Source organism: Antedon bifida, chromosome 5, assembly GCF_963402885.1.
Source record: "Antedon bifida chromosome 5, ecAntBifi1.1, whole genome shotgun sequence".
Classification (NCBI taxonomy): Eukaryota; Metazoa; Echinodermata; class Crinoidea; order Comatulida; family Antedonidae; genus Antedon; species Antedon bifida.
Genome location: NC_136230.1, coordinates 2181641 through 2196882, shown reverse-complemented (window position 1 = coordinate 2196882; position 15242 = coordinate 2181641). Strand labels below are relative to the sequence as shown.

Here is a 15242-nt window from a genome sequence, read left to right as displayed (position 1 = left end):
GGTCACCCTCTATAAATAAGGTGTAAATAAAAAAACAAAAACAAACAGAGAGATTGAAATTGGTTGCGAAACGTTGACCTCTCAGTCTGTATTATTCAATTTTGTATTGAAATTAATATTATTTTGCAAATATTTCTTCAGCGGACACTGTCTATTTATTCAATAATTGGTTTTATTTTTTTCTTTGCAGGCATGTACTAAAGAAGGGTATCTGTCGATGCAAACATCTTCATTCCAAGTAAGTTATTTGATAAAATATTGTCATTTACAAAGTTACGTTTATTAGTCAGATATAAAGCTTGTTTCCCACTTAGGTGCAACTCCAGTGACTTGACCAATCACAAGTGACCGGTCAACTCCAGTGACTTGACCAATCACAAGTGACCCATTGGTTAAATTACTTTACAGTCAAATTGCGCCTTATTGCTTTCAAGTGTTAGCATGGTTTGGATAATAACTCGGTAGGCTATCTAGGGGGGTATAAAACGGGTTAAATCGCTCCTTTAGGCTGTTATATTCAAGAGAACGGAAGCATTAGGAAACAGTTACCATGTGGTAGCTTATGGTTTACTACGGATGAAAAAATGGGTATTTGGAAACTCGAGCTGGGCATGCACACACCCCAAATCACATCTGGGAAAATAGAGTCTACGAAAACATTTGCTGATAAATATTGAGATGCATGTAGACGGTAGTTATCGTGAGATGAGTGGCGGTTTTTGTAAGAAATTATTTCTTGTTGATATAAAGTTTGCGGTACACCACGTATATTAGTTCTGAAAAGAACTGTTGAGTTTCTCTTTTTAAAAATGTTTCTTTTCAGAACTAATATATGTGGTGTACCGCAAACTTTATATCAACATTTGATTTTGCCATGCAAACCTTCAAACAAAATTATTTCTTGTTTTTATTACAGAGATGGCGAAGCAGGTATTTCAAGTTAAAAGGGAGGAAGCTGTTCTACGCCAAGGAAAGCAATGTGAGTTGTTTATTTATAGCTTTTAATAATCATATTACCAACTGTAGCTTATTATTATATAGTTTAAAGCATGCCTACTAATATATGTTTACTTATTAATTTGATAAATTGCAAAGTATTTCATTATTTATTTCTGTTTCGCGTTCTAGTTTCAAATCACTGACTTTTTCATCATATTATTTTTAAGAATGTATAAAATGTTAAATATGAAGTTGTTAATAAAAGCAGTCATGGCACACGAACATGGGTATAAGCCCACCATGGGGTTATACTTGAATCAGTATTGCAATTAAAGATACCTTTTTTATAAAATATGTTAAAACATTAGTAATAATGAATATTTATTAACAAACAAAATTATTAAAGATTGTATTTTAATGTATTAAAAAATATTTAATTTAACAAGTAAAGACATTACTTTCATTCATTCATTTCTTTATTTGTTTAAATCCAAAGTAATAAAAAATATAACATAATAAAATCACCTTATTTCAATCAATGTTGTGATTCGTGTGTGTCTGTGCATGTTCTGTCTGTTGATGTCTGTTTGTGTTGTGATTCGTGTCCTGTAAGTTTGTTCTGTACCTGTGTGTTTGTGTCCTGTCTAACTTATTTATTACTTCATTGTGTGGGCTTCCACATCTCAGGCTTGCCTTTCGTGGATTGCCATCTTTTTTTCTACATGTTGCTGTTCTTTTTATATAAAGTATTATTTGATGTTAATACCTTATTCATTTGTTTTATTATTGATTGAAAGAAAGAAAATAAATGTTTACGTTGAACTTGAACTTGAACTTGATATTAGTGGCAAAGCTCAACTGATTATGATTAATGTTAAAGAAATGTGGGCTAAATTTAATTTATATGTTCAATTTATTCATACATTTATCTGTATTTCCAAGAATCCACATTTTTTTCTAACAATACACAGACCACAAACACGCGCTTTTATTGATCAATTAAGGTTTTGATATTTGTACAAAGAAGGTTGAAACGTCCTGTATAACAAAGAGGAAACAGATTAAATCGACAGGAAATAATATTTGGTTTCTATTTTTATTCTCATTAAGATCAATCTAAATATTGAATCTTTTAAAAATTATGCTGGAATTAATTTTAAAAATGATCGAAAACATGATTTTTATTTAATAATATGGAAGTATTTTAAATGAAATTATATTAAAAGATTTTAGAATTTAAATTTAGATTTAATAGTATTAAAAATAAACAATAAAAATTTTTTTGTTTGTTTTGTGCCTATATTACCTGGATAAACCGACATAAGCCTTTCCTCATCAAAGTGAGAGAGAGCAATATCAAATAGGAATTTTTAGTTGAACATCCCTACCTGGAAATGGGACAGTTTGCAACTGGGCCCTTCTGTGCACATCATATTAAATAAGCCATTTCTCTATTCTTTTGAGAGAGAGAAAGGAGAGGCACACATACTCATGCTAAAAATACTGTGATATTACATAGTTATCATATGACCCATTCTAACACCACCTCTCCCCAATGCCACACCCCGCCCTCCCCCTTTCATCCCTTGTGGGCTCATGCCGATATTTTTCCTGAAACTCGAGCCCATAGCGCTGCGCTTTCTTCTTTTCCAAACCCACCATTGCATACTGTATTTAGCTTTTAACGAACAGTTAAATCCCCATGGACAGAATTACCATACGAGAATATATACAGTGTAAAAAGAGTTAGTGGCCGGTTACATTGATTCCCCATAGCAATAAAGTCTAGGCGATATCTGCTATGCAAACAAACACTTTACCTTTGATGTGAGCAGAGAATCAATAGTGACGTCACCTCATTCAAATAACACTTTAAACCGTCAAATTGCCCGTTCATTGTCTCGTAATGATTGCAGTGCTTAAAGTGCTTGTGAGATTATGAATCAAGTCAAAGATTTGCTAGATTTAATGAGGCAAAAACTGCTTCTGTCTGCTTACACTTCTCATGTGCCTCCACAGAGGGCATAAACAACCCTATTTTTTTTATTGAATCATATAATACGGACATATTGTATTTTTAAACACATTTTCCTTTTGTTTTAAACGTAATAATTGGTAAATGTTGGAATAAATAAATACTGGTAAACCAAACTGTCTTGACGCAAGTTGTAATATTGGTTTATTTCTTTGAACATTTTACCTAATAAATTATAATTTGGTTTCTTGGTTTCTTGTCTCTATTTACCATACAATTAATAGAATTTAAAGAAGTTTTAAAATTTGTGTTAGGAAATGGTTACTTATTAATACCATTTTATCTTATACAGTCTGAGATTTATGAAGAAGTTGAACTGGTTGATGTAAGCGTTGCTGAAAGTAGTACTAAAAACCCCAATAATAGCTTTCGGGTAAGTAGTAGTGTTTTAACCTTAAGCTCTGTCTACACTATTAAACTTTATTATGTGACAAAAAAGTGTGATGTGCCCAAATATTGTAGTGATATGACATCATCATGTCCATATATGGGCACATCACATTTTTTTGTCACATAAAGTTTGATAGTGTAGACAGAGTTTTAAAGCTAGATAGGCACTGTTTAGAGGGAATAATGGCAATAGATCTATGATGCATGCTGTAGTACAGTTGCCACTACTGTACAGTCTTTGGAGTAATTATCACTCTGTAAATACAAAAGGATGCACAAAATATAAACTTGAAAACCAAAGACTCCACCTTGGGGTATATTCTGCTCCTCTCTTACAAAGAAGTGTGAAGTACTTTTTACATACCAGTACCCATTTCGGTCCCCTGTGTGCGGAGAAGTGATATGAATCTGTGGTAATCGGACCGGAGCTTGAACTCAAAACCTCTGGATAAGTCCAAACCAAAAAGTCATAACCATCGCGCCACAGTACCCAGGATGCACCACTTTGCTAGAGTTAAATAGGTAGAATTTGGTTTCTAAAACTGTACATCTGTCATCGACCAATTATTAGATGTGTTTTCCAAATAAAATAAAAATATAATAATAATAAAATTTACCAAACCAAGTTCTTAATACTACATTTTGTCCAGATATTTGGGTTTGACCTATTAAAACTGAAGAGAAAATATTAAATTGAAAACCAGTAATTTCTTCTGATTTAGGCTTTATTCCGATTTATTCCAATATCACTAGCTAAAATACAGTACTATTCTCATGAATAAATAGAAGTAAACCAACTGTTAAGTTAGTAGATGAAAACATACATTTTCTAATTAGTCTACAATCTTTAATTACAAGATAATGAGAAGTGTTTCGGTAAACCAATAAGCCTCTTCAAGGTCACGATAAGTAGCTTAGTAAATTCTAATTTCCGAATGCACTTTATACGTAAATATTAGATGCAAATTTAAATACCCTTAGTATTTTTTTTAGTTATTGGTTCATTTAATCTTATAATGTTTATATGACTGTCTTCAATATTTCTGAACTGCGGTACGCGCAACTTGAGACCGTTTCACGTTTATTGGAAAAAGACAAAAGTAAACACCGTGAAGGTTATGAAAACCATTCTAATTGGTTCATTTAAGAAGGTACTTAAATACAAAAACAAAATTAGTATTACCGTAAATTACCAAATAAGCATTATGAAGATCGTGAATTTTGTTTAGATGAAAGAAGTTGATTTGTTTCAGGGTTTATTCAACTATGAGGCTTTCAGACCCCATTTCAAACGGTATTCATGTCATTCAATAGACCCACCGCACATTCATTCAACTAAGGTTATGTTCACACACATTAATTTATGTAAAGGATGGAATAAGTTAATTTGAACTGAATGCATTGCATTTTAAACAGCAGCCATACTTGAGATCCATTTGATTTGATATATTCGGTTAATAACATAAACGAAAAAGACACAAAAACAAAATTTATTAAACAAGGATAAGCAAAGAAAGTTTTAAATAATATAAAACTTATTTTCATTTGGGAAATGGATTACCCTACTATGACTTGCATAAGTTGTGCCAGCCTTTATGGCGTATGTGTAAACGTAGTCTAAATCACTCCGCATCTGAGCGCTTCATAATTAGAAAGAGATACTGTATATACATTCAATCATTTTAATAAGTTGATGAGTAAATGTTCAGTATTATTACTTGTATTTGTCGAGTATTATCTGTCAGGTTTACAGAGCTCTGTACAATGAAATATTAAATTACTGGTAATAAGAGGCGCTTTTAATCTTGTCTTGTCATTGGCTACCTTATATCCTCAATGGTTTCTAATAAATGACAAGAATTTAGCTACTGTACAAGGATATTGAATAACCCTAGGGATCAGCTGACTCTGAATTCTACAGTTGTACTAATACTACTGATTACACTGCTAATGATATTAAATTGATTTCCAAACCTGCTCATTTGATTGAGTTTTCTACGTGATGACGAGTGTATTCTCAATTTAATTTACTAGTTTTTCAATAAGAATTGAATGCTGATGTGACACAGTCGAATGCTTTACGTTGTAAATTACAATTTTTAAAAAATGATAAAAACGTGATGATTGTGAGAAATAGAATTTATGTATAAGATGCATTTGATTTATATTTATATGCTCACAAAAGATAAGATACTGTATAAACATATTCCTTGTTGTTCTGCTGTTGATTTGTTCTTGGATGCTGATGATGTATTCTAGCCAATCGTTTTTGTTCCTTGCTCCCCTACCCACATAGTTCACCTACCTCTATATTTTTTTGTGTTATCCTCTTTATTAAGCTCTGTCTACACTACTAGTTTGACAAAAAAAGTGTGATGTGCCCAAATATGGTAGTGATATGCAGGCCTTGTCTTTTAAGGCGAGCGAGAGCGATCCCTCACCTAACACACTCCTAAACTGCCCTAGAGGAGTGCGATTACAACACCCTTAAATTTGGTAAACTTCTACACACCAAAATACAAACAGCACACCTACAGCATCCCTGAATGTATTGAGGAGTGCAATTTGTAGCATAACGATAATGGATATGACATCATCGTGTCCATATATGGGCACATCATATTTTGTTGTCACATAAAATTTAATAGTGTAGACAGAGCTTTATGTCGGTTCTTAGTAAACCTTTCTATCAATGTTCCTTTTTTTCTGTTTTTTTAAAGTCCTTTCTACAAAAAGTGTAATTTAACGATTTTTTTCTGTGATTATTATTGAATTTCAAATAGTAAATGTCGAGAATTTATTACAATTTTATCTAGTTTTAGTGCTTTTAAACATTTTATTAGGCCAATCAATAGCAGTTTCCACATTTTTGATTTATGTTCTAAAAGTTCTTTTGTAAAAAAATGATTTATATGATTGTAAACTTCTTTATATTCATGCACTAATAATTTCTGTAATTTTCTCGGATCATTACACAAATGCAAAAATTTAAGGCCACTGAAAATTGTCTTTTTTCAAATGATTTTCATTTTTATTTCTGTGAAGCGTTCATCAGTATAACATGAGGTTTTTTATTATCTATTCAAAAAATCAATTGATTTTGCAGTATGTGTTATCAACTAAGAATACAGAATAATACATTTTAAAGATTTTACTTACATTTCTTGACTTTATGATGAAGATTTTAATTTATTGTTTTAGGTAAAATGAAAGAAAACTTTATATGATTTTAATTTATTTTTTTCTTAGAAAATTGAATCTTTAATATTTTACCTAAATATGTATTCTATTCTCATTATCGCAAAATGTGATATTTTCTCAAATTTGAGCCTCACTGCTTCTGTAGTACATTTATTTTAAATTAAAAATAATGTGTTTGTTTTCAATTTATTTTAAAGAGATTTGCGTTTTAAAATGCAGATTTTATTATTATTGAATGATAATAAACTGAATAGACTCAAATTTGTTATTATAAAAGAATGTTGACACGTTTCAAACATGATTTCATAATAAAATGGTTTTTATATTTTTCAATAAATATTTTTTAAATATGAATTCTGATACATGTTGTATGCGAAATGTTGTTCATATGAAGTTATATAGAGGTTTTAATGTATAATAGATTCGAATTATTTATTGTAAAAGACTGTTGACACGTTCAAACATGATTTCATAATAAAATGCTTTTTATATTTTTCATTAAATATTTTTAAAATATGAAATCTGATGCGTGTTGTATGCGAAATGTTGTTCATATGAAGTTATATAAATGTTTTAATGTAATAATCTGCATTCAGATTTGTAACTCGTTAGTTCGTCCTACATTATGATGATCTAGGTAATAAAATAATATTAAACAACCATTCAACAAAACGATAGCAATTTGAGCTTATTGTGTAAATACCCTGTTCTTCAAAATGTGTGCATTTTACTACAAGTATACTCTGTCCATCAGAAAAGGTTATATCAGCCGTCTGTTCGTCTGCAGTTGCCCTGGCAACGTCGGTAATTAGTGCTGAGTGGGTTGTGAGAAACGTTGCATCGGTGGCGGCTGCTCTAGAGGTGGGCGTATATTTATCGTATCAACACAGTCAGTACTAATTCATCTAACAGATTTTACAGTGAAAGTGTTTATATGTATAAGTAACAGATAAGGTAAACTCTGTATATTGCGAGACAAGGTGATTCCAGCGTTATAAATTCACGCTAGAAACTTTAACATTAACAAAACAAATTTCTTCAGAGTATCAGTAACGGATGTGGGTGTAGCACATACGCCCCCTTCTCCAATATAAGTTTTAAATTACCGAATGTACTGAAATAATTTTGTCAGAAAATAAAATTTGTCAAAGATTTGGTAATTACAAATTATTGATTGATAAAGTTTGCTATTACCAGCTGACAATCTGTAGTGCTTTGAAATAATTAATAATTGTTGATTGACGAAATATTGGATCTCTTGCTGTAACGAAGTGCAAGTGTTGTATTCTGCGACATAGGTTACGTCCTACTGTAGGTCTTAAAACTGCCTCGTGTACAGCATCTCACAGAAATACCTTATGTTGGTTGGTTATGTTTCAAAATCGGTCCGCACGAAAACTGAATGGTACCGGATGACAATTTTGTGAAAATTTTGTAGGATTTGCATAGAAATGTCTTTAAATCCTTTGTTTATACCTGAAAGGTCACTACACAGTCCAGAAGAACTGGTGTGTACCCTGCAAATTTGCCGGGTCAACTCCGGCCTCCAAAGCCCCGCGCTAAATCCAGATGGACGCATTAACAACTTGTTTTCCAGGAAATTCCCGGAAATTCAAGTTTTGTAACGCACTCAAAATAATTTACAATTTTGTTTTGGTTCAGCCATCGGTATATTCAATAGTAGACAAGTTTATCATTGATCTGTTCCAAACCTTGTTTTGAAGTACGCAACGCTAAGGTCACCATGTCAATAAATAATTGCAATTTTGTGTAGAGGCATAGATAATCATCACTATTAACCACTGGTCCTTTGACATTTAAACATCAAATCAATTAAACATTTAAACTTTTTTTTTAATTCATTGCTTTTTCTGACCTTGTCCTGTTTCTATTTTGGAAAAAAAAATTTAAGATTGTTGAAAAACAGTGTTGAATTGATTATTTCTAGGTATTTAGATATCATATGAGATGACTTAGAATTTTCTATTATTTCTCTAGGCATTAGGTATCCTATGAGATTGTATTCCCTTAGAATTTCTCGATTTAGCCAAGAAACACTTCATTATTTTGCCATTCAGAAAATGTCGATTTGTGTCTATTTTTAGAAATAACTTGTCACTTTACAGGGAATAAATTACACAATTTTATGAATTGAATATTGAATTGAGTTACTATCTTGTTTGAAGCAATTCATATTGTGATGAGAAGTGTATCTATAAATAAATTTACGATTCCATTTATTTCTTTACGCTTTCTCTGCTAGTGTGCTGTTTTTCAAAGTTGGCTGTTGTGTCATATGATACTGATAGGTTTATATTTCATGATTATGTAGAGCGATGTAAAAATGTTCATTTGCCTAGGCAGTATTTTGGTTAAATACAATATTATCAGGAGCTTTGACTAGATGTACATTTAGATTAGATGTTGTTTTTGTTTAAGGAGTTTAAAATAGATTAATTGTGCACCCAAATTGAATTATTAGCTTGGTTCCTCAACGTAAGGGCGTAAGCGCAATGCAAAGAGTTTAATTAGTAGACGCTAAGGCTTGGTTTCCATTAGGACACAATGTATGGATGTAAGCACAATGCAAGAAATTTGACTAATCACGACGCGATGGATCATCCAAATTTTATCTTATGATTGGTCAACTCGCGTGTGTTGCGCCTATGTTATACGTTGCACCATGTTTCAGTGTAAGTTACACTTACTAGGTGAGCTACGATAATAATAACATGATGAATAACTAAAGCCAGCAGCTTGCGTCTGCTACATGATTAGATGTTGATAGTTTATTACTGGATAAAACTGCATTATACTATAGGTAAAATTCACAATATGAAATAAAAAAAAAAAGATAAGAAGGTAATCGTAAGATTATCAGATTATTTAAAAAAATGCAAAACATTTCTCAAATGTCTATTAAAAGGTTGTTATCCTGTAAGTTGTCGAGTTGTGTGACCGAACAGTTATGGCAGAGGGCGCTTCAAACCGTAGCAATACAATCAGCACGGGTTTAAGAAATTATTGGTAAGGACTTAAAACTGGAGGTCCAGTGTACACATCTGGCTCATGTGTACCTTGAACCCGGTGTATCTTTCGGAAGAGTGGGGGTTACTCCGGTGTCTCAGCCCCTGTCGTTTTGTAGTAGGCGCTGGTTGCTGGGTCCATAGGGGGTCTAATCCAAATTTTCTTGATTGAGGATTAATACAAATACAAAAAAATGTAATAAGATGATAAAGTTGAAGAAGTATTTATAAACAAGATGTTGTAAATTGAGCAGACTAAACAGTTTAACATAAGCCGTCATCTTCTTGTGTAAAGCCTTCCCATAGGCAAATATCTTTTATTCATTTTCATTATCTAACAGGAAGCGAATCTATAAGCCACCTTGTCCTCCCAGTTTTTATTTAAAGGTTAAAAAATAAAAATTGCTTTTTGTTCAACCTCCCCTTTCCAACACCATTTATTTGCCCCTGATGAAAAAAATAATTATTGTTTTCATTTTTTTTTTACACAGGTGATAAATCCTTTTCGTACCCTGCACCTGATAGCAGATTCACGCAAGGATATGGAAGACTGGATAAGTGCCATTAGATCTGCAAGTAATAAAGATTTCTATGATGTAAGTAAATCTTCAAATGCTCATATTAAGAAACTACACAAATAAATGCGATTGTAACATGTGTTCTTTTGCATGTGTCTGGTTGTTTTTTTTTTCTGAAACCTCTGACATCACGCAAAATATTTTTAATAATGTTGGTACTGCAAGTTGTAAATTATAAACTCACTACAAAATAGAACATGTGTTCTTCTTTCTGCATGTGTGTGTGTGTCTTATTAGGTGATCATTTAGAATAAAATGATCACCTATTGTTATTGTATAAAATCTTTATTATTATTATTTTTTTTTTCTTTTTATTGTTTCTGTACACTATTTTGTGTAACAATTATCTCAAAAAGTTTAATGTCAATGATTACAAAAATTTCAGAATATCTTTCAAATAATATAACTTAATCCTAATAAGCTTTCCAGCGTGATCACTCATCCGTGACGACATTTATACGCCATTTTGCGAAATCACATTATCAATCATATCTCCATAATTCATTATCACATAATAATGAAATTCACTACACGTAAACTTCAGATCAAGGGTAAAAATATTAGCAAATAAAAACGCACGCGCACGTAGGTTCATGCACGTGATATCGCGCGTTAAAAATTTAAAACGTTCAAAATTAAGTTTTGATCAATTTAGAGCATGAATTAGGCCATTTGCGTGTTTCAAAAAATTACTGCGCAAAAATGCGTTTTTGCGCGCGCGATACTTAAAAAGCATAAAAAACATGAATTTTTTTTACAAATCTCATTCTACTCACCATCCTTAGTACATTCACCAAATTTGAGTCAGTTCCGACTTAAAATAACGCTATACGAGCACGTTAAAAATGACAAAATGCGCACATTAATTTTACAAAAGTTCTGAAAATGGTGAAAAATAGGTCTTTTTTAAAATGAAAATAATTCTTCAGAATGCAAGATGACCCCCGATTTTTTTAACTTATTCTGGAAGCCATTGAGTTGTAGATATGAATTCATGTACACATTTTACGTACAAAATGTTTTGACGTCATCAAATGGCCACTTGAATTTAAAAATTAGGATTTGTTATCTTTTTGTGTAGATTATCACATTCAACAGAGCGCATCTTGGTTATGTGTGCTCGAATTTTGCACAACTTTCAGTATGTGCTTGCTTAATTAATTATCTTTATCATGAGTTGACACTATCTTCATTTTAATGACGTCATCACGCGTAAAAACTTGAATAACGTAGGCCGTGTAATTTCACCTTCGCAGTAAATTTGAATATCTTACAGCTCTTCAGAATTGAAGGTTACCTTGATGATTATAATTTATTATGAAAGCTGATGAAATGTAGATATTAATTCATATAAAAATTAAGCCTATCGGATGTTGTGACGTTAACATATGGCCAGTTGAAGTGAAAAAGTAGTTTTTTCATATTTTTCGTCAAAGTTATACACAATTCAAAGAGCGCGCACAGCGCTTCTACGTGCCAAATTTTTTTCCAAATCTTATATTTTTTTGCTCAATTAATTATCTTTCGAAATTGTCATCTTAAAGTTTAGTTTGATAACGTCATCATGCCAAAAAATTAGAACATGTGTGTCCCGTAATTTCACCTATGCTACACTGTATATAGATATACAGTATATACTGTACATATTGTATATGGCATATAGGCACAACTCAGCACTATAAGCATATAATAGGATGGCATACATCAACATTTTCCGATCGTATGTTAACGTACGTGCATGTTTAAAAAAAATTAATTTCAGTAAAATGATAAAAATGATCACCTATAATTCGTCAAAGTGACGAATTAAATTCTAGTTAACAGGTTGTTTTTTTTCTGAAACCTCAGATATCATACAGTACGTAAAATATTTTTCATAATGTCGGTACTGCTACAAGTTTTAAATTTTAAACTCACTATAAACTAGAACATGCTCTTCTAGTTGCATGTGTGTGTGTGTTATTAACAGATTGTTTTTTTTCTGATATCATATGTAAAATCTTTATTATCATTTTTTTTTTATTTTTTTTTTTATTATTATTATTCTTTATTTTCATGTTGTTACTGCAAGCTGCAAACCAATTTTGTTTTTATACGTGTTTGAGAAAACACAATAAATATATCGTGAATGATTCCACCAAACCTTTGAGTTAAAATAACGACTGTTAGGCATTTGATAAATAGGCAAACTGCCTTAAAATGTCTTGACATGTTTCAAGAAACTATTCTCATCATCAGAACAGAAAACAATGCCTAGAGTACTTATATACCAATAGGACAATAAATATAACTTGAACTTGAAATTATAAACGCATTACAAACTAGAAAACAAGGATGCTGTCGTGATTTCGACCTTCAAACGTAAAATATCTAGGCTTGCAATTACAGCCAAGATGAACTAAGGTCAGCCGTATCTGTGTCTTATCCTGGATCTGATACAGTTATTAAACTTGATATTTGCAACAAGATACGAATGTCGGAATCAATTCGGTTAAGCAATTTGTAAGACATTTCGCAATCATTTTAGCTCAGAACTTTGTGACATCTTATTTCCAACATGATTTGTGATAGTTTGTAAGAGGAAATACGTTTTCAGAAATATATGAATGAAGATACTGTATGAGTGAAAGGTCTAAATTAATACTGTTCATAATAAAAAAACATATCAATTTAAAGTTATAATTTACACATAACTTTATAACATCATAACCATATTAATAAAAGAAGAAAACTAACTAATTAACTTTTAGGCTTCTCTTTTTGTTATTTTTATATGTGTGTTTTTATATTTATATCTTTATTTTTATCCTGTAATTGGTGTATACACTGTTGGATGTAAAAGAATAAAATAAATAAATAAAAAATAAAAAAATTAAAATATATACAGTAATACTAAAAAAAAAAGAAATAAAAGTATTTAATTTGACTAGTATGTTGTTTCATTTACTGTTAAAGCTAAATGAATTGTAGAGCCCAGGGCACAGATTACTACTAAGTTATGTCCTAAATAATAGGGGAAAACCCTTCGATTAGTTCACACAATAATCATAAAGAATCTGTATTTCCTTTATAAAAAACTTATTCAAAGGTTGCAATACATTTAACAGAAAAGTTAATAATCCATTCACTGCACAACTAATAATAAATCTTAAACGAAAATAATAATGTTTTTTTTAAATTTTCGCTTAAACTTTTATATTTCTTTCAGCAACAGTGTAGCCTATTTATCTTCTTTCTTTTTTCCTTAACAATAACATTTTTATTGCAGTGTTATCATTGTTTATGTTTCTTCGTTTCCGTTATAAAATATATTTTTGGTTTATCCGATTATTACCTTCATCTTTGTTTAATTCTTTTTTTTTTTTTTTCAGTCTGGTAGTGAGCACATCGGTGATATGCTTTCTGGGATGCACAACTGGTACGCATGCTCTCATGCGAGGCCGACCTATTGCAACGTATGTCGGGAAGCGCTACCTGGTGTTACATCACACGGACTGTCCTGTGAAGGTATTTTTGCAAAGTTCTCTATTACCGTATATCCTCTGGTATAATCCCACTCCTCTAGAACATGAAATTTCGGCCAACTTTGGTATACCCGGGGAAACCCTGGAAACGATTCTAAGTCCTTGGGATAAAGTTGTATTCTGTATTATAAACTTATGCATTTTAACTTTTTTCTGTGCATGGTCGTATTTTAGTGGACGACTTCTTGGGATGCATCTGTAATGCATAATTTACATAAAGCTCTGTCTACACTATCAAACTAGTTTGACAAAAAAGTGTGATGTGCCCAAATATGGTAGTGATATGCCATTATCAGGTCCATATATGGGCACATCACATTTTTTTCTCACATAAAGTTTGATAGTGTAGATAGAGCTTAAATCCTAGTTTATCTCATAATATACGCTTATACACTTATCTTATTTATTGACAGTTTGTAAATTTAAAGCACATAAACGATGCGCTGTGCGTGCTGGAAACAACTGCAAATGGACGACTTTAGCGTCCATTGGAAAGGACATCATTGAGGAGGATGATGGTGGAGTAAGTATAAACACATCATCATTATCTTTATTTTATTGTTTTTGTCTTAATCATTACCTATCACCCTGTATCATTATCATAATCATCATCATTGGGATTTTCTTTAAAATATGATTTGGCCACAAATAATATTAAAGTGAATATCCTGTGTAGTTTAAAGGCCAATTTACACAGACGAGCGGTAACAGTAAGTGGAAAACCACATAACTTGAATCTGTATCTATCCTTGGAATCCGTCCGCTCCTCATTGTGTGTAAATGGTCATAAGGAATAACATATTCTATATTTGTATTACCGTTACCGCTCATCTGTGTAAATTGTCCTTTATTGTAAAATTATGGCAAGTCAATGAAGACATTGTTGGTGTAGCTTTAATTGGCTAAATCCTGAGCCTTGTCTACACTATCAAACTTTATGTGACAAAAAAATGCCCATATATGGACATGATGATTTCATTTCACTACTTTATTTGAGCATATCACTACCATATTTGAGCATTTTTTTTGTCAAACTAGTTTGATAGTGTAGACAGAGCTTAACAATAACTTGTTCACTGTTACATGTATCAGTTATAAACTTCAGTCATTTTACCTGTTGAAGGCTGTATGGCTTTGAAATGGAAAGACAGAGAATATTAATTTATTGTTATGAGAGTAATTTATAATATAACGTGATAGATTCAAAGCTACTTAATGGATATAATAAGAAGTATGTAGTAGATTGCTTAGCTTGTGTACATATATTGATACAAGTTATTTAGTATGTCTGCTTGGAAACCACCATGTTGAGTGTCGTTACCATTAAATTAAAATCTATAAGGCAACTGACATATTCATATTGATTGTACGTTAACGACACGAATCACATGCAGAGATGAGACTTTTAGTCGATAATAATCGCGTTGTAACTCAGCTAGAGTGACTTAAGCAAAAAGCATCGTTGGTTTTCATTACGGTCGTTTTCATCAGGGGGTTGCATGGTTGTAGACATTAAGTATTCCTGCCAACATTTATAAATTTAAACATT

At 31.5% G+C, this 15242-nt stretch overlaps 1 protein-coding gene across 2 annotated transcripts in view; it reads left to right on the top strand.

The window, feature by feature from the left end:
• Window positions 1-15242, top strand: part of LOC144842862 (diacylglycerol kinase delta-like) — a 51815-nt gene that overhangs the window by 13609 nt on the left and 22964 nt on the right. For both annotated transcript variants that reach the window (XM_078699420.1, XM_078699419.1), the window contains exons 2-7: window positions 191-238; window positions 917-979; window positions 3267-3347; window positions 10083-10187; window positions 13541-13676; window positions 14107-14216. In XM_078699420.1, coding sequence (XP_078555546.1) covers window positions 191-238; window positions 917-979; window positions 3267-3347; window positions 10083-10187; window positions 13541-13676; window positions 14107-14216 — 543 coding nt within the window. The remainder of the gene's footprint in view (window positions 1-190; window positions 239-916; window positions 980-3266; window positions 3348-10082; window positions 10188-13540; window positions 13677-14106; window positions 14217-15242) is intronic.